This window comes from Lissotriton vulgaris, chromosome 1_2 (genome assembly GCF_964263255.1).
Source record: "Lissotriton vulgaris chromosome 1_2, aLisVul1.2, whole genome shotgun sequence".
Classification (NCBI taxonomy): domain Eukaryota; kingdom Metazoa; phylum Chordata; class Amphibia; order Caudata; family Salamandridae; genus Lissotriton; species Lissotriton vulgaris.
Genome location: NC_141686.1, coordinates 51,141,100 through 51,161,790, shown reverse-complemented (window position 1 = coordinate 51,161,790; position 20,691 = coordinate 51,141,100). Strand labels below are relative to the sequence as shown.

General features: G+C 43.1%; 1 protein-coding gene across 3 annotated transcripts in view; it reads left to right on the top strand.

Moving 5' to 3' along the window:
- CCDC91 (coiled-coil domain containing 91) overlaps positions 1 to 20,691 on the top strand; it is a 1,919,235-nt gene that overhangs the window by 1,274,646 nt on the left and 623,898 nt on the right. For all 3 annotated transcript variants that reach the window (XR_015307530.1, XM_086952800.1, XM_086952801.1), the window contains exon 8: positions 9,305 to 9,412. Coding sequence is in view for 2 of the 3 variants with exons in the window: in XM_086952800.1 (XP_086808926.1) it covers positions 9,305 to 9,412 (108 nt within the window). In the remaining variant the exon portion in view is untranslated. The remainder of the gene's footprint in view (positions 1 to 9,304; positions 9,413 to 20,691) is intronic.

Genomic DNA, 20,691 nt, shown 5'->3' with positions numbered 1-20,691 from the left:
GGTTGTGGGGCATTATGCTAAGGTCTGCAATAGAAGTTCTTCACAGTCATCTAAAATTGTCCATGTTGATAATACTGATTCTTCTGATTATGATTCTGATAGCGATTCTCCTTCACCTTCTACGTCTAAAAAATCTCAATGCAACATGATAATATGTACTGACAAATGTGTTAAAAGCTACTGTTAAATACTATGCTTCTTAGTTCAGATTATTTAATGATACATTCTTCTGTATCTGTGCGGTTATTTTGTGTTTTATGGTACATAATTTAGGAATTAGTTATTTATATGTATATATTCTAGTTTTTTTTAATTGTTTTATTATTTTAGAAAAAGGAGGATAGTCGGTATTTTGTTATTTTAGAAAAAAGGAGGATGTGTAGTATCCTGTGTTTCCCCTTTAAATGTCTCGTTCTTGCATGCATGCATTTCCTGTGTATCCTTTTAAATGCTAGTGTTCTGTGTTCTAAAGAGCACTGTTAGAATGCTGTGTTGTACCCAGATTGATTCTACCCTTTGACACTGAAGTACATAGATGTGCTTTTCTTCTTGGATTAAACCTACCACTTAAACATTCTTCTTGGCAATATTATTGAATGAAAGTGATTACTACAAGGCCCTAGTAAAGGGCTGCAGCACAAGCCACAGTGGATAAGGGTAGTTCTCATACATCCATGCACCATGTACAAAACACCATGTGGTGCCAGGTACACGGTGCATGGATGTTTGGGGGGTAACCACATGTGCCCCCCTGGGTCCATAGCAGAGGCCCACGGGGTACAGGGACCCTGATAGTGGCCTTCAAAGTCCCATTCCTTCTGCTTTCACATGGCAGTCAGCCTGCCATGTAAAGGCAGAGGGAATAGCGTCATCGTAATCTCTACGGCAGTGCCTCTGTAGGCACCGCCTCCATTGTAGGGATTTCGCTCCGACCGACGACCTGACGGGCTTCTTGAGCCTGTCGGAGTCATTGGTCGGTCCCTTCGTCTGCTGCGCTTCGACCGACCGCATCATTATGCAGCAGTTGGACCGAAGCCTGAGATGCGGGACGGACCGCATCCGATGGCCTGGCGGTGGCGATCCACCTGAAATCATATTCGGACCCTTAGTTAATTTGAATCCCTAAAACCTATTAATAAATGTTTGCCTTCTACTTATCACTGGTGCTGGATGAATAACAAACAGGGTTCATCATCTACAACTTTGCTTTCTTTACAGGCAAAGAAGAAAATGGCATCAAGAGGCTCCATTTAATGAGCCAAAGAATATTAGTACAAATGTTTACTTTAAAATCATAAAAATCATAAAAATCCGAAAAGACTACAGAGGGGAAACAAAAAAAGTTGTAGATTTTAATGCACACTCCTAATCATAAAAAGGTAGATTATCCAGCTGCGTAAACTCTGGATTAATCTAGAAATGGAATTTAATTTGTGTTTTCTTTATTTCCACCTGTAACAGTATGGTCAGACACAGTGATGAATTCATCTAAACGCCAGAAAGTGGCCACAACAGTAAATGTGCAAATTGAGTACAGAGACTATTGGGAAGCTTCGGGCCTACCCAAAAAGCTAAAGTTTTCTGGATATAAACGAGTTTTCCAATGTCAACCCCTTGTCCGGGAACATGAATTCTTCCACTATTCCCTGAAATTTGTGACAGCAGATAATTGCTTTACTTGCAGGTTTTCCACAGCTGTAGAGTGCCCCTTTGTATGCAAGTATCTGCAGACCCTGGTTCTACGTAGTTGTAGATGGCACTTTTTGTTCACAAAAGTTCAACTCAGATATGCAAAATCGACGCAATTGTTAATCTTTAGTAGGCCAGAAGTGATGAGATAATTTGAATATCTCACAACAAATATACGTTTGCATGTTTTATTTCGTACTTTGAAACGCATAGACTGTTGTAAAAATCCCATTAGTTAGATATTCACTACTTTAAATACCATTACTTTGAATGCTATCACTTCACCTTCGTAAACTTATCATGGAAATTACCAAATTACCTCACTTCTAATCCATTAACTCGACCTGTACCATTACTTCGAATGCTTATACACAAACCTTAACCTTACCTCACTCTGAAACGTATGCAACTTGAACGATGTGCTTGTTCATAATCATAACTGTAAACCTCATCCAGACAACTAGGAATTCAGGTTGGAAGCTGCGGGCACCTCTGTTCTCACTTTTGAGGGCTGCTAAGGTACCAGATGGATAATGGGCACTCAGGAAGATGCTTAGGCTATCTCTCTAGAATGAATTGTCAGATTAGTATTCTATGCATTCTTCCACTAGCCATATGAAGGCTCTTACCACCCACCATCACAGAAGGGTACATTTATGATCCAAAGCATAGTGACTGACCACCATGTTGGTTAGGGTTCTGAGATCATTTGCAGCTCTCCATACTGTCAACCTCCCTCCAGTTTACCTATATTACCCATAAAGAGAGATATCAAGTGGGAGGTACTGGATTCTCGCTCTCAACATTTTGACCTGCTGAGCTGCTAGATGGAAATCATGATCACGCGACAACAAAGGCCCTGTCACTGAAGCTGAGCGTCAAGCATGCACTTAGTGCAGTCACCCCATACTAAAGGTGCTTGATTGGAAAATTCCTGGTCTGAAGCGATGCTAATGCTCGGCCCCTCAAACAGGGAACAAAGGCCTTTGAGTGCTCTCCCCACTATATCAAAACCTGAATATAAATTACCGCAGTTCACAACAGTTCCTCACAATAGGGGATATTGAATGGGATCTGATGGCCGGTCTTCTCCCCTCTTTATGTGCACTGAGATGCTAAATGCCTTCCAGTCACACTAGAAGGCACCATTACTAAGGCCAACTTCCTGGATCTAAGTATTCGGCAGGCATTTTGTGTTGCTGTCTACTTCCTATTCACCCCCTCACCCCCACCCTAGATTGGGATATTCCCAATCCGAAGCAACATCATTTGTCTCCATTTCAGGCATGCAGAGGCACACATGCCCTTTCGAGGTCACCCAGACACCCAACAACCTGTATACAAGTCTCAGTGCTGCAGAACAACACAGTGTGGTGTGACAAGCATGCATAATGCAGAAAGTTCATCACCGTTAGGGCATGCGGCTGCAAAGATCCAGGACAGGCCATTGCAGGTTCTTTCTTTACGGTAAGCAAACACACAACTGTGAGTACCGTACATTGAACGGGACCATTATTTTGTTGTGTCTTGATTCATCTCAAAAGCTGCTTTCTTTAACTCTTAGTTACTACTGCCCCTCACTCCCGTGCATCTGAAGCCAGTAGATTGGTTGGACCCTCAAATATCTGAGTAAGTGGTGTCCAGCCGGACTGGCCGTAGCAGGCACCGGGCAATCCCCCGGTGCGCCGCACGGGTGGGGGCCGGTTTTGGGCGCCTGGGGGCCGATTTTGCAGCATAGCTGAAAAATCGGCCCTGTAACAAAATCAGCTGAAAACCGGCCCTGGCAAAGAGCTCGGCGGCACCCTGTGGTGTTCTGTGTTTTTCAGTGGAATCTGGAACACGCTGTGAGTGGTCCAGATTCCACAGAGGGACAGTTTGCTCAGGCCTGTTAACAGCTTAATCTGTTACTTCCCACTTATTCAATAAATATTTGAACTTACCTTTGACTCCTGTAATCTTTTGGACGAGAACGTAATACACCCCCAACCCCCAGGGGGGAGGGGGCGAGTCAGAGCAGTTTGCCAGGGCCGGTTTTGGTTTCCAGTCCGGCCTGCCTGGTGTCCTGTTGTAACTAAGGACTGTACCTCGTACTCTTTCTTATTTCAGTGATTGATGGCCTGTACCCCTGCAAAGTGAAGCTTGTTTCCTGTGCTCGCTGATATTTGATTTATTGGGGACACACATCGGTGTGAACTGAAGATTGTGTGCCATACCGCCTGTTTATTCAAAGAATGGTGACTCATAACCTAGTAAACTGAAGGCTGCACCCTGAACACTCTGATTTGTGAGGGATGGGCGCCTCTATAATTATTGGCTATGCGTTGCCCTCTGATATTTGAGTAATGTTATCATGTAACAATGCAAAGCAGCGTAACATAGAGTATCCACTTCCGTGCTGCTGTCTTGTAGTCAGCACAGCCTCTTTCCTTTTTTCAGCCAATGGACAGACCTTTTTTCCCTTTTCATCAGAAACACAGTGGATTTTACTCCAAATCAGCCAAGTCGACAGTGACGCTCTTAAGCTAGCTCAGGATTCTCCAAAGTTGGTCCTGGAGTGCCAGATCCGCACCAGATTTTGAGATAGCTAAATTTATCTAAATGGAGATATGCTAAAAATCGGGCATGGATCCGACCCTCCAGGACTTACTTTGGAGAACCCTTAGCTAGACCTTTCAAACTTAGCATTTCACGCACTTCATTGTGAAGAACAGGTCTTTCCATTTCTTTTGCTTCCTTATCCAAGGACAAATTAAACTCAAGTTCCATGCTGGCTGCTGCTGTCAAGTTGCATGTGTACTCTTGTCCCTCAATAAATGTACCTCCTACCTGTGTTTGTGGAAGACTTCCTCATGTCACTCTGGGAAACAGCATTTTTATTCTTTCCTTTTTAGGTCGAGTTTACTCGAACCTATTGCTATCAATCCACAAAGCTGACTTTTTACGAGCCGGATTTGTAGAAGTGCACGTCCTCTTGACCGCGCTTCTATCACAGCCATCAGCCTCCCTCCCAGGGGCAGCTTGGCCTCAGGCATTCACCCAAGCGCGACTTCTCCTCCCCCCAATTACATCCCTGCTGTTTACTTCTTTGACGGCCGCGAGGCCGTGCTTCAAAGGATCCGCTCCCCCATCCTGCTTTAATTACATTAGCGGTAAAGGGCTTGTTTGACAATAGACACTAACATGCGAGAACACTGCTTTTCAAGCATGCGCATTGAACGTCTCCTAGAGCAAGCACATTGCTGCTGCCGTCCTTCCTGTCCCTTGCACTGTGTTATTTGTAACAGTCAGTTTAAGTAGAACTTCTAAATTTTCATCCACAATTTTCCTGGCAAGGGGCAGCATTCATTGAAGGTGGTGTTCTGAGATCACTGGGGGTATCTGTCTCAAAATAAACGTACTCCTGGGGACGGGTAGCTTACCTCAGAGGGTAGCTGCATATAGTCGCAGTTTGGGGGTGATACCAGGCTGTTACTGTACTAGCTGCACCTTCAAGTTATTCAAACAATGTCTTCTTCCCTCTCCTCTCCCTTTGAAGTCGCTCTCCCTCCGCCCCTCTCTTCCTCCCTTGACACCCCTGTCTGTACCAGTTGCAGTTAATCTCGAGACGGTGGGATACAGTCCACCGCAACGCTGTGGGCTTTCAGAATCAGCCACTTATGGCTCCAGCCTTCCGGGCAGTGCCCGGTGAAATGAATGGCCAGTCCGTCCCTGGCTGCCACGGACTCTCAAGGATGCCTGTGCCTTCACCGGCTGACAGGAGTTTTTGATTTTCCCTTCTGAAGTTGCGAGTGAACAGAGTAGCAAGCAGAGGAACGCTGAGCGTTTGTTTCCATTGAGCACTATTTACAGAACTGGTTCTGCTGGAGCCAGACTACTACCTATAGTTAAAAGGAGGAGTCCCTGTTGCGCGTGACCAGTTTTGTGACGTGTGTCTGCTCCTGCGATGCATACACCCTGCTAGTCACTGCCTCTTCCGGGTGGATTTGCTCTGGTTCAAGAGCAAACGAGCATAATGTTAATTCTTAACCGAGGTGTGCTGTTTTCTGCAGTGTTTTAAATGGAAATATAGACGTGCAGGGACTCGCTCTTAAGAGCCCCTGCTTGCTCCTCAGAAGTGCCATCGTCTCCCATTAAATGTATTTCAGGCTTCAGCAGTGCTGAGAAGTGCAAGTACTCCTGAAAATTGGATAAGTGCAGGTACTCCGTACCGAACAGTACCTGGCTGCCCACTTAACACTGATTTGAGGCGCATATGTGCCACTGAGAGCATCGCAAATTGCTTATATCAGCGTGCTGCGTTTCTGTGTCAAAACAGATTTTTTGGCCCGGCTGTCTCATCCTGCTACTCATCTCCTGTTTTTGTTTTGAATTCCTTTTCCCATTAACCAAACTGCCATCGGGTCACCACCTTAGTGACTTGTTGGCAAGTGCAAAGGTTAAACAATTCGCACCTGGAAAGCACACTAAAACAATGGCCAAGGATGGAAATAAGAGGTCTGAACACTGGAGAATTAATGGTTCACTGAAATCGTTTGAAGAATTGGTGTCAACTTAAAATGTAACGCTTTAAGTGCTGGAGCGCTGCGTTGGTTCGGGCTGAAAAAAGTCACATAATCGCAACTCTGTAAATGTTGAATGCCGCCCCAAGTTGATTATGGCCTCATGGAAAGGTACAAAGTTGTCAAACCTGCCATGTCCTCAATTGGTAGGGTGCGAATAAGGGACAGTGATGATGAAGTGTAGAGATGCATTTCTGCTCTGCACACCCAGAGGGATTTAAGAGAGCAGCAGTCTCCGGCACTGAATTGGTTTAAAGAAAAAAACAACTAAATATTGCTTATGCCTGTAATATAGTGTTGGGTGATACTCCCCTTCGATAGTGATGTTTCTCTACAACTCTTACACTTTGGCCAACTAAGGGACCCGGTGTAATGTTTATCACTTTACAGGTTTTCGTGGTCCATGTTAAAAAAGTGTCTCAATTTAAAACTTACTAGATGACAATTTCAGTTTAACTCAAAAAAAACATTTGGTTCAACAAGAAAGACAGGCGGAGAAATCTTGAACCTTACAGATTTTATTTTCAGAATGTGTTCTACAGTAATCAATTGAAATAGTCAAGATCCTTTAAACCAATACATCAGAGATTGAAGCTCAGATAAAGGACACAATTCAATTAAAGAACTTGGTAAAGTTCAGGTCTACAAATATCAAAGTCGAAAATGGGAGAAAAATCCGTCATGGATTCTTCTCCAAGGGTCAGTAAGTGAAAGGAGCTCTCTACACAGGCAAAGAACACTGTTTTATAGTGTTCTGAGCAGCGGATTTCATACATTTACTACAGTTGTGCATGGTTCTCACCAACTAAACCAATCAGAATTAAATAGTGTGAAACAGGGCAAATGAATACAGTTAGAAAATCGCTCCTAGTTGTACAACATGGAGTTTTCCACTAACTCCACCTGTGCTAGAACAAATGTTGTAACCTCATGTGCAAGCCTGCTAAGTATCCCTATATTAACAAGAGTTGAGTTTTCTTTGTGCAAAATATTACTTTTCAGAAACTATTAACAGTCATGTTTACATCATATGTTAGGATTTTTAAGTTAAGTGTCACTCCAGGGATACTTGGGTGAGCCAATGAAGCTGAAGTACCCCACCCCCATACACACACCCCACCCCCATACACACACCACACACACACACACACCTACACAACCACACAACTCCACACAAACTCCACACATACACAACTCCACACACACAACCCCACACACACACAACCCCACACACAACCCCACACACACGCACATAACCCCACACACACGCAGCCCCCCCACACGAGCAACCCCCCCACACACACAACCCCACACACCCTCCCACACCCACAACCCCCCACACACACACACCCACACACACAACCCCACACACACATAACCCCACACACACACAACCCCACACACACACAACCCCACACACACAACCCCAGACACACACACAACCCCAGACACACACACAACCCCCCCCACACACACACAACCCCACACACACAACCCCCCACACACACACCCTCACACACACAACTCCCCACACACAACCCTACACAAACACAACTACACACACACACAACCACTCACACACAACCAGACACATACAACCACACACACAAGCACACAGAAAACCACACACGACCACACTCACCCACACACACAACCCCAAAACCACAACACAACCCCAAACACAACACACAAACCCAAACACAACACCCACAACCCCACACTCACAACCCCACACTCACAGCCCCCACACCCACAGCCCCACACCCACAGCTCCGCACCCACAGCCCCACACACACAACAACAAACACAACCATCTATCTATCGCACTCTATCGCCCTCACTCTATCTGTCGCACTCACTCTATCGCCATCTATCTATCGCACTCACTGTATCTATCGCCCTCACTCTATCTATCTATTGCCCTCACTCTATCTATCTATCGCCCTCACTCTAGCTATTGCCCTCACTCTAGCTATCTATCTATCTATCGCCCTCACTCTATCTATCTATTGCCCTCACTCTATCGCCCTCACACTATCTATCTATCCATCTATCCATCCATCTATCTCCCTCACTCTATCACCGTCTATCTATCTATTACCCTCACTCTGTCTATCATCACTCTATCTATCTATCGCCCTCACTCTATCTGTCTATCTATCGTCATATCTATCGCCCTCCCTCACTCTATCTATCGCCCTCCCTCACTCTATCTATCGCCCTCCCTCACTCTATCTATCGCCCTCCCTCACTCTATCTATCGCCCTCCCCCACTCTATATATCGCCCTCCCTCACTCTATCTATCGCCCTCCCTCGCTCTATCGCCCTCCCTCGCTCTATCGCCCTCTTTCACTCTATCGCCCTCCCTCTATCTATCGCCCTCCCTCTATCTATCGCCCTCCCTCTATCTATCGCCCTCCCTCTATCTATCACGCTCACTCTATCTATCGCATCACCACAGCATCACTCAGCACCACCACAACATCACTATGCGCTACCTCAGCATCACTGAACCGCCACAGCATCACTCGTCACCACCACCACATCACTCAGCGCCAACACAGCATCAGTCTGTGCAACCATTCAACAACAATTGGTTCAAATATGCTCTCTCAATGTTTCAGGCTTTATTACAAATGTCACAAAAAGATGTTAATATTTCACTTATACATCTAAATCACGTAAATACAAAACATATTGCAGTACAAATGCTATAGGTGTCACATTTGCGAAAGTTAAAACTATTGGCATTGTCAATGACAAAGCTATTAATTTCGCTATTTTCAAAAACCAACACATTAATAAAAAAAATTGTCATTTACAATACCAATAGCTCAAACTTTCCTAATGCGCGACCTATTGCATTGCAAATGCTTGTTTAATACAGAGAGTAGGTTTGTCCTCTTGTCTGTTTTAGTTGGGGCCAGGAGATGGGGCTACTCCATATTCTATGTATGATGCCAAACATCGGAGGTGTAAAATTCTGCCTTTTTGTGCACGGCTTTTCTCGCAAAGAGCTTACCTTTTGTATTCATTTGTTTTTATTTGTTTCAAGGCACTACTCCATTCATCGGCCGAACAACAAGGAGAAGCGAGTGAAAAACACTACAAGGCAGCAATTGAGAAGCAATCACAACGATGTGAGGAGTTACTCACTGCTCAGGTAATCCTAATAACACTGTAGTGTAATAATAGCAATAATAATGTAAACGTTAGTTTTAATAATTCTTAGTTTTTTTATTGTGATAATTATTGTTGTAGTGTCAAATTCAATTCTGTGTTGTGTGGGCTTTTTCAGGCGTGATAAAAGCCATATTACCCATACAGTTTAGCAGGTCAGACCTAAATGAGTTTAATGTGGAGGAAAAGGCCCTGTAATTATCAGGACACGGTGATATTAGTGTTGTGTATTCCCTAATAAAGGAAAATACCCAGAGCAGGTGGTATTTATCATATCTAATACATTCTGAAGCGTGAGGTATGTAAAGGGTGTAACTTTTTTTTTATATATAAGCATCCTACCATGTGGGCTTAAAAGGCACGCTTTAGGAATGACTTTCTATTGTATAATCAATTTTACCAATGCGATTTTAGGACCAGAACACACGCACTGTGGCACTGAGTAACTGTTCCACCGTGCACAGACCCCTAATACTAGCAAAAATAGCGTTCATGTAAAGGCAGAATTTCATGGGTGACCATGCAGAAAAAAGTGGATTCCCTCCACTGGCTACATGATTAATAGGGATTTTTTCTCTTAGTATGTCACCCTAGTATGTCACAAGAGCAAAAGGCAAGTTGTCAATGATACACATGGAAGCTCAAGAACATGCATTTTTATGTTGTGTATAACTTTCCCAGCCCCCCCTAATAAACTATCAAGAAGGACGAGCATTACAAGAAGTGGGTATATGTGGTAATAAACAGCTTGGGCATGATTTACAAAAAAAGAAAATTTAAGGACAAATCAAAAAAGATAATAGTCACATGTATTTTGTTAAGGAAATGTCTCATGTCGTAAGAAAATACCCATTAACCCAGAGAACCGCCAAACTCACAGATTTACAAACGTACCCCTTCTTATCTCGCAGTGCGGACGCCTCTAGCTAATCTCAAGTGTAGAACAAAGAATTTAGGGGCAGATGTATCAACATCCTGATTTGCGAATCTAAAATAGCGATTTTTTAGAAATCGCTATTTGAGATTTACAAATAGGGATGTATGTAGAAATTCGCAATTTGTTTGCGATTTCTTAAAATTCCTTAATTGCGATTAGCAAATTTCGAATCGCAATTAAGGAATAATTTCCCATTCATTTCTATGGGCCAGGAGGCCCATAGAAATGAATGGGAAGTTATTCTCAATTTGCGATTCGCAATTTGAGACTCGCAAATAGAGAATAATTTCAAGGATGCAAGGGTGTCATAAGGACACCCTGATGCACCCCTGAAATGAACATGTGTGCGCATATGGCGCACATACATGCCCTATGGCGTGTATGCGCGCCATGTGGCACCTTCACAAATGCCAAAAAGTGCATTTGTGAAAGAAATCGCAAATTACCACCAACTTGAAGTTGGTGGTAATTTGTGATTTCTTAAGGAGAAATCGCAAAAATTGAATGCTTGATGCATAGCATTTAAGAAATCGCAATTTGCGATTTCGTAAATGCTTACGCAAAATTAAGGAATCACAAATTTTGCGATTACTTAATTTTGCTAAGCGATTTCCATCATACATACAGTTTTGTGAATTTTTTGCGAATCACAGCTTTTGCGACTAAAAATGGCTTTGATATATCTGCCCCTTAACCTTTTGATCCATTCTAAGGGGCAGAGGGTAGTATGTTCACAGGACTTTAGAGATCCAGTCAAGTGATTTCATATATTGATTAAATCTTTTAGAAGCCCCGATCCCATAAGCCAGAGGGGCAGAAAGTTGAAATATCTGACAGGTGTACATCTTCAGTACTGCACTAGAGGCAATAGATGTTTTTCTAAGATGATGTTTATCTCAGCCACAGTCTGTATAGTAAATTCTCATCAGAAATTCAGAATGCGAAAGGATTGCAAGAACAGATTAGCTTTTTTTAAAGTTTAAAATGCTTTATTGAGAAGTTAAAACAATGTAAAATATCAGTACAAAATCAAGAAGAACAGGAGTAAATAAGAACTAGGGATATGAAGAAAAGCAACATCACACAAAATCCTTATGAAATTAAACGTACTAAGTACAAATGCAATTTTTGGGAACGTTTTGCAAAGAAAAAAGGAGAAAAGAAGAAAAGAAAAGAAAGAAAAAGGAGGAAAAGAAAAGGAAAAAAGAAAACAACACAGTACTAAGCAACATTATGGAAAAATGAGTAACAATGCATACAGTGAAACAATATAAGTTTAAGATGATTTCCTAGATAAAAAGTTAGTCAAAGGTAACCACAATAAGTCTCTTGTAATCAACAAAGAAGTGGAGGTGGCCTAAGCTCTGTCCATTCTATGATGATGACAAAGTAGTTTCCACCATGCTTGAAAGGATATTTTTGAAGTGCCTTTCCAGTTAAAGGTGATGATCTGAAAAGTGATGGCTATGAATAGGTGAACAAAGTTACCAGCATCCTTATAAGTATCAAATAAAGGGGAAAGATTACCAAGGAAAACATGTTCAAAATGAAAAGGGATATCTGATGTGAGAATTTCATTTAACTTGGACCACACTTTAGACCACAGCTCAGTAATAAAGGGACAATGAAAGAACATGTGAAAAAAGTCACCATTTACGTGAGGGCAGGACCAACATTTAGGAGAGTCAAGCAGTTTAAATTTATGAAGGTCACTGGGGTGAAGAATAGTCTGTTGTAGAAGTAAAATAGGGTCTGTGTCGTACTGACTGAGTGAGAGGTGATATGAATCTTGGACCAAATATTATCCCAGGTGCCAAGAGGGAGATCAATGCAAAGGTCTTTTTCCCACAAAAGTTCCAAAGGGGACTTGACTCTGGGTGTTTGAGGATGAGATATCAACTTATAAATGGTGGATGCTTTAAATTGAGTAGAAAAGTCAATAGGATTAGGAGAGGGAATGGGAGAAACAGAGGGGGGTAGTGGGAGTTGGAGGAGTGAGGAAATATTAACGAGTAAGGATATCTTTAAGTATGTTATAATGGGAAGAATAATGTGAGGAAATGTTGTGAAGGGATTGAAGTTCAGAAAAAGAAATAAAAGAGTCATCCTTCAACAAGTGGTGGGGGGTAATGATCGCTTTATCTATCCACTCCTTCAAAAACAGGGCGCGATTATTAATCTTAAGGTGTTTATTATACCAAAGAATGGTATCAAGGGAGCGAGAGGTGGAAGAAAAATGAAGAGACAGAGAGGAAAAAACTAAAGCCTTAGAATGAAGAAGAGTGAGAAAGGACAAACGCTTTGGGGGTGAGGTAATCCGAATGGCTGAGAAGAGAGAAAAAGGAGAACATTGTGCCAATTCTAAGGCGCTCCACGCCGTAGATGATGAGGTAGAGGGGTCAGATAAATAAGTCCAAATTTGCCTCAAAGAGAAAGCGGAGTGATAACGCCTGAGATGAGGAAAATTAACTCCTCCAAGATCTTTAGGGAGTTGGATGCGAGCTAATGAGAATCTAGATTTGTGATTATTCCAGAGAAATTTGATAAGTAAACTATTGATAGTTCGAAAAAAGTAATTGGGAAGGGAGATAGGAAGCATAGAGAGGTAAAAATTGATGATAGGAAGAAGCATCATCTTGATCGTAGCAAGTCTACCCCACTATGAAAGGAAAAGAGGAGACCAACTATCAGTAAGAGTCTTAATTTTATTAACAATTTCAGAGTGATTAAGTTTAATTAGATCTTTGAGATTGTTACAATATAAAATACTAAGACATTTAATATGAGAAGAGGCCCACTCAAAACCAGAATCAAGAAACATTGAAGGGAGACAACATTTATTTAGAGGGAGAATTTCTGATTTGTCAATATTCAGTTTATAACCCGAAACATTCGAGTAGTGTTGTAATAAAGAAAATATGGTTGGTAGGGAGGTGGATGGGTTGGAGATAAAAAGAAGGATGTCATCCGCATAAGCAGTAAACTTTATATCCACACCTTGATAATGAAACCCTGTATTGTCCTTAGAGCGTCTAATAGTTTCAAAGAAGGGTTCAAGGGCTAAAATGAAAAAAAGAGGAGAAAGAGGACAGCCCTGTCTAGTACCTCTGAGAAGAGGGAAATATCGAGATTGGGAACCATTAACCCAAACGGAGGTGGTAGGTGAGGAATATAAGAGCTTACTAAATTTAATGATGGTGGGGCTAAATCCATGCCACTTAAGGGACCCAAATATGAAATCCCAACTTACCCTATCAAAAGCCTTTTCGGTGTCTAGAGTAATAGCGGCAATAGGAAAATCTAATTTAGAAGCTAAATGTATAATATTAAGAAGGGTACGAGAATTATCTGGAATTGAGCAACCTTTCATGCACCCGGATTGATAAATATTAACTAAATTAGCGATGACTTTGTTAATGCAAAGGGCGAGAAGTTTAGTCCATATTTTACAATCAGTATTAATTAAAGAGATTGGTCTATAATTCTTGCACAAAGAAGGATCTTTATCCTTTTTAGGTATAAGACACAACATTGCTTGCGTAAAGGAGCCATGTGACTCACCAGTAAACAAAAAGGAATTTATCAGTGACAAAAGATGGGGAATCAGAAATGCTTTGAAATGAAAAAAAAATCAAACAGAGAAGCCGTCCGGCCCAGGAGTTTTATCTTTCGGTAGTACGGCTAAAGCCTCGATTAGTTCCGTAGCAGAGATGGGAGCGTCAATAGAAGTAAGATCAGGAATGCTGTCAAGAGATTTAGGAATGTTATGAAAGAAAGAATCAATTAGGTCAGAGGAAGGGGAGGTTTCGGGGGTGTAAAGAGAAGGGTAATATGTTGAAAAGCAATCAAGTATGGAAGAGTCTGAAAAATGCATATTTCCTGAGTCATCCTTAATAGCAACAATGTTAGATTTTTGTTTTTTAACCTTTAGGTAATTTGCTTGGGATCTACCCTCTTTGTTGCGACCACCATACATTTTGGCTTGAATTTGAGAAGAGTGTTACTGGCTGAAACCCACGAGAATTTATTATATTGCATTTTGGCCTGAATGAGGAGAGGTAAAGTATCAGGGCAGTTGGTAGTAAAGTACTTGTGCTCCAGGGCTTTAATTTGTTTAAGAAGTCAATAATAAAACCCCTAGCTAAGGCTTTGAAAGCATCCCAAACAACATGAAAGTCAGAAATGTAGGTAAGATTGTGCTTGAAGAACTCCTGGGAAAAAAGAAGAAACTGTTCAGAGAATTGCGTATCAAGAAGGAGAGAATTGTTAAAGCACCATGTCTTGGAAGCAGGGGAAGGAGAGGGGCAGTCCATATCGAGAATTACAGGTGCGTGGTCAGATATGAGGATAGAACCAATTTCAACCTTAGTCATGTACTGGAGTGCTGATTGTGTGAGAAAACGATAATCAATCTGCGAGTGTGATTTGTGGATGGGAGAAAAGAAGGAGAATTCTAAAGTATCAGGGTGAGAAGTGCGTCAGGTGTCTATTAGCCCCCTGTTGGTAATGGTTTTAAGAAGACACTTCTGCATCTTATTTGGGACATATCTGTTCTGGGATTTTCTATCAAGGAAAGGATCCATGAGTTGATTACAATACCCACCTAGGATTAAGTGTTCCGCTACATGTGAGGTAAGAAACATGGAAAAATCATTCCAAAAGGATATATCTACACCAGTCGGACCATAAACTTTACAAAGTGATAGCTTGTGGGTGTTAACTGTAACATCGAGATAAAGCCATCTACCATCATTATCTAAAAACTTATTTTGTAATACAACATCTAAAGTTTTATGAAACAGGATTATCACACCATTCTTATTGTGAACAGCGGGTGAGAAAAAGATTTCACCAACCCAATGTTTACATAACATAGATAACTCTACAAACTTAAGGTGAGATTCTTGCAACATTGCAATTTGGCAATTTAATCTAGCAAGGTTTGAAAACACCCGTTGTCGTTTAATAGGATTACGCAAACCCTTAACATTCCACTATATAATGCGTAATTCTTTCATGAGTATGAGAATTGAAGAGATAGAGAAATGAAGGACAGTTGAGAAAAAGGAAACCCAATATCAAGGAGTAATGAAGAAATAAGAAAAGGAATGTTAGAAGATATAAAAGGGTGTTCAAAAACACACGAAAGAGAGAGACTGGAAAGAAGTGAAAAGATCGAACAAAGAAAAAACTTAGGGAAATAAAACTACAGAAGGTATGAAATGGAAAAGAACACAGCTGAAAGAAAAGAGCATGGTGAAAAAATAATAAGAAAAAGAGAAAAAAGTCTGAATAATGAATGAGCAAAGAAGGACTTGAAAAAGAAGGGTAAAAGGTGTAGGAAAGGGAAAAAAGTCAGAAAGAAAGGAGGTGGAGGAAAGAACTCCACCCAGATAGATAACAAAAAGAAGATGGTCAGAAGTCCGAAGACTGGAGCGATAGGGTGGAACATAGAAAAAAACATTAAAGTTGGAAGGGGGGCAGCAAGAAACAAAATGACCACACAGAAGAGGAACAACGAGCACAGAGAAATAATATAATGGGACGATAAGAAAGGCTTACCATAGACTGGAAGAAACAGGACCGCGGAAAATACAATACACAAAGGGCGACAAAGGGAAGGTAAGTTGTCAACTACAGTAGGAGAAACAAACCTGAAAGACACACAAGGGAATAAAGAGAATTATAAAAAGCAGGCATGAGAAACATAACAAACAGAGAGCATATGTTATGTTCTGTGTTACAGCAGGATTTATAGTGCGCACAACTACTCCTAAGTATCCTGGCGCGAAGCAAACATAGCTGGCTAGAAGATGATTTAATAGGCCTGATTAAAAAGGTGGGTTTTGAGGAGTTTTTTAAAACATCTTAAGTCCTGAGTGTGCCGCAACGCTAAGGGTAGGGCATTCCAGAGAATGGCTGCTTTAACCGAGAGGGACTGGCCGCCCATTCTAACTCGGCGAAAGTGGGGAATTACCATCAGTCGCTGGGTAGCCGACCTTAAAGACCGTCGAGGGATGTAAAAGGCCACTCTCTTCTTAATGTAGGTGGGGCCCAAATCATGTACGCCTCTATGTACTAGAACCAGGGCTTTTAACTGTACCCTCTGGGCCACTGGCAGCCAATGAAGTGAGGACATTTGCGATCATATACTGGTTCGTTTAGGAATGCCAAGGAGAAGTCTTGCTGCAGTATTCTGGATAAGTTGGAGCTTATTAGTCAGATATGCCGGGGTGCCAAGAAACAGCGCATTGGCATAGTCCAAGCGGGACAGGATAAGAGCCCGGGCAACCGTTTCCTTAGCCGGTTGTGGAAGCAAAGGAAAAAATCTTTCAAGGACTTGAGGGTTCCGAAGCAGACACCCGTGAGTCTTTTTATGTGTTCATTAAACCTCAGATCTTCTCCGAACCAGATGCCTAAGTTCTTGGCTGGGCCACCCTCAGCTAGAGGGTGGGGAAAATCAGGGGGCCACAGCGCGTCTGTGAACTGAGAGGGAAATTGCCCATATAATATGATCTCAGATTTCCCTTCATTACATTTTAATTTCGCCTGGGCAAGCCAGGTAAATACTGCAGCTAGGCATCCTCGCACCGCTTCTGTATCTACGTTCGAGTCGTCCCAGGTAAACAGAAGCTGGGTGTCATCAGCTTAGGCCATAATCTTGGCGCCCAGTCCTCTGGTCAGGAAGATCAGAGGGGTCATGAAGATGTTAAAAAGAAGCAGGCTCAGTGTCGAACCCTGAAGGACCCCCGTCTGAACCTCTCTGGCCGAGGAAGAGTACGGGGGCATCCAGACTTGCTGGGACCGAGATTTCAAGAAGGATTCCAGCCAAGACCACACAGTACCGGAGAGGCCGATGGAGGCTAATCGCGCCAGGAGAAGTTGGTGAGGTACCATATCGAAGGCGGCAGAGAGGTCCAATAAAATCAGAGCCGCTCTGCCGCCCTTATCCAAACATTTCCTGATGACCTCCGTCACCTCAACAAGGGCTGTCTCCGTACTATAAGAGGATCTAAAGCCTGACTGAGCTGGATGGAGCGCCCCCAAATCTTTGACAAAAGCATTCAGTTGGCGAAAGGCCACCTTCTCACAGACTTTGGCCAGAGCGGGTAGCAGGGAGATAGGCCGGTAGTTGGCCGTTATAAGTGGATCAGCCGATAACTTTTTTAATAATGGAAGGAGCTTAGCCTTCTTCCATTGTCTCAGCACTATACGAGACTCCAGCGACCTGTTAACCAAATCGGTAACTTCCCTGCCTATGGTGTCCGCCACTCCGGCCAGCACCCTGGCCGAGCAAGGATCTGATGAGGATCCAGATTTCAGTGACTTAAGGATGGTGAGAGTATCAGACAGTTCTACTGGGGTAAAGTGGGAAAAACACCTACTAGGTGGGGAGCAGATAGTAGCGTCCGGGAGAAGATGTAAGGATGTGGCAGACAGAGCTAATCCTTCTTCAATAAGTTTGATTTTATTAATGAAGAAAGAGGAAAGCTCCTCACACCATCCTGCGGAAATCGGAAGAGATTTTTGCTCGGCTTGGGGTGACATAAAGCTTTGTACAATGGCAAAGATCTCTTTGCCATTGTTGTCTACCTTCATAATTCTAGATGTATAGTATTCGCTCTTTGCATTCCTCACCGCAGTGTAATAGACTCTCTGGGAGGAGCGAAGCTTAGATTTGGCTAACGGGCAGTAGGCCGTCCTCCATAGCCGTTCCAACTTCTTACAGTCCCACTTCAAATCTTTTAACGTAGGCGAGTACCATGGTTGAGAGGGCCGCTCCCGCTGCAGGGCTCTAGACCCGGGTTTGGAGATGGATTCGACCCCATGTCTGACCCAGGTGTTAAATTGGTCGACATGTCTTTCCAAATCACCAGCAGGGGCTACCTACGAGTGAGACAGGGCCTCCACCAGTCCTGGGATACTGATCTTACGGGCTAGATGTCCTGAGGAAAGAAATGGTTGACGAACCGGTTTGCCCAAGTCCCATGAAAAGGTGATCAAGGTGTGGTCTGACCAAGTCACCGGCTGAGGGTCTAACATGTCTAGTGTAAAGTTGGAGCACACCAGATCTAGCATCTGGCCCTGCGAGTGCGTGGGTTTGGAAACCCACTGGGTCAGCTGAGTAACACGCAAAAGGTCTAAAAGGGCCGATGAATCAGAGGCCCCAGGGGAGTCTAGATGGATATTAAAATCTCCGAGGGGGAGATATTTAGGGAAGCGAAGAACTCGCTCCGCCAGAGAGTCACCTAAAGAGTTTAGAAAAGACCTGATCTGCCCTGGTGGGCGATAGATCAGAGTTCCTCCTAACGTAAAATGGGGTCTCAGGATAAAGGAAAAATCAAGAGCTTCGCACTCCAGCAAGCTCGGAGATTTTTCACAGACACATGCCCAGGATTCTCTAAACACCACAGCAGTACCTCCCCCTCTCCCCGTGCTACGATCGGCCCGCACTAGACGATAGCCACAGGGAACTGCTAGTTCAACCACCGGTGCACATGACTCTCTGAGCGACGTTTCCGTAATAAACAGGATGTCTAGTTTGTAATCAATTATAAGCTCAAAAATGTGAACGGCATGCTTCACCATAGAGCGTGCATTGATCAGGGCTGCCAATATGTTCTGCGTTTGCTGATCCTTTGCTAGCGATTTATGCCGGAAAGAAGGGAGATGAAAGTTGCAGTCAGGACATTTCCATGCGCTGTCAGTGGCCAGGTCGCACCGTTTCTGATCTACATGAGAGCCCGGGTTTCAGGCCAGAAGAGTGTCTCGGCTATAAGGCCGATGTCCAGTATCCCCTAGTCCACAATTGGCAGCATGACAGGCCCTGGGCCTGGTCCTGGCGTGGACAATAAATCATTCTCATGCCTTGCTGAGTTCCATTGATTCTCCTTTGTGAGAATGGATAAACTTTCGCAGATCAGCAGGATCCTCAAAGCTCCATGTTCTGTCCTTATAAGTAACTTTAAAGAAAGAGGGATTGATTAGTCCATAACGTGCATTCATTGAGCGCAATGCAGGTCTCAAGTCGAGGAATTCCTTCCGACGGGAAGCAGTCAACTTGGCAACATCATGACTAAAGAAGACTCTGTGGCCAGACCAAAAGAGCTGCTTATGTTGTTTTGCAGCATTGATGATTGCAATGAGATCTGAGTAGAGAAGAAAATATGCAATGCTTTCTCTGGGCTTAGAAGAGGTAGAAGCACTCTGAGAACCAAGTCTGTGTGCCCTTTGAATGTTGAAGTCCATTGTCTTCGGAAGGCCGACAAGATGAAGAACTTGAGTTTTCAGGAACGTGATCAAGTCATTACCCTCGGAATTCTCCGGAATACCATAAATACGCAAATTATTGTATCTATTGCGGTTTTTCCAAATCCTCCGTGGTCTTTTTTTAGTAGATTGACTTATTTAGTGAGGGACTCAACTCTGGCAACAACATCTTGAGCATCACTGACTTTGTGTTCAACGTCTGAAAGTCTTAAATCAAGATTAGTCCATTTACCTTCGATACGTTGTAACGTGGCAGAAGTATCAGTCATAAAAGGGCCAATGAGGCGCAACTCCTCCATTACATCCTCCAGGATGAGAGGGAGAGGTGACTTGGAGGGCGAAGGCGGATCCTTTTTGAGTAGTTTGCCTGATGCAGCAGTAGCATCCTTGCGTCCACCTGTGGCAGAGCCCTGAGCCTTATGAGAATGATCCATGTTGCTTTAGAACAGGGGCAATGAGAGCAATAGAAACAGCCACAGAATGGCAATAGTAAAAATTGCGCCAAAGGAAAACCCCAAAAATAGCTGCAAAATAGTACCACAGAAGAGGTGAAAAAAACTGGCAGGAGAGAGTAGCGAAGTCGTTATGAGTGACAAATAAACATAGTACCTCCACTACAAAAAATAAAAAATAAAAAAATAAGCAGTAGTGTGCAGCTTCTAGGTGGCAGTAATAGAACCAGCAAAAGGAGATGAAGATACTGCAATTGCATTTGCGCTCAAAATAAACAGTATATAAGTGCCATAGAAGTAAGGGTAGGAAGTTTGTGAGGGGGAAAGCAGCATTGGGACATTGCGCTGACTGAAACTATAGCTCGCAGAGAAGAGGAGCTAAAATGTCGGCCGCTGGGTCGCGAAGAAAACAAATGCGCGATAACTCGACATTCAGACCGCAACAAGGTCTGCTACTTGCGTATTTGTGTCCCCAGGCATTCCGACATCAAAATCCATTGTCGGGGCAAAGCAGCAAATCCTACAAAAGGTCCCAGTAAACTCGAGCGCAGCTCGAAACACCTTAGCTCCTCAGAAGGCGGCCATCTTGCGTCTCCGCGCCAC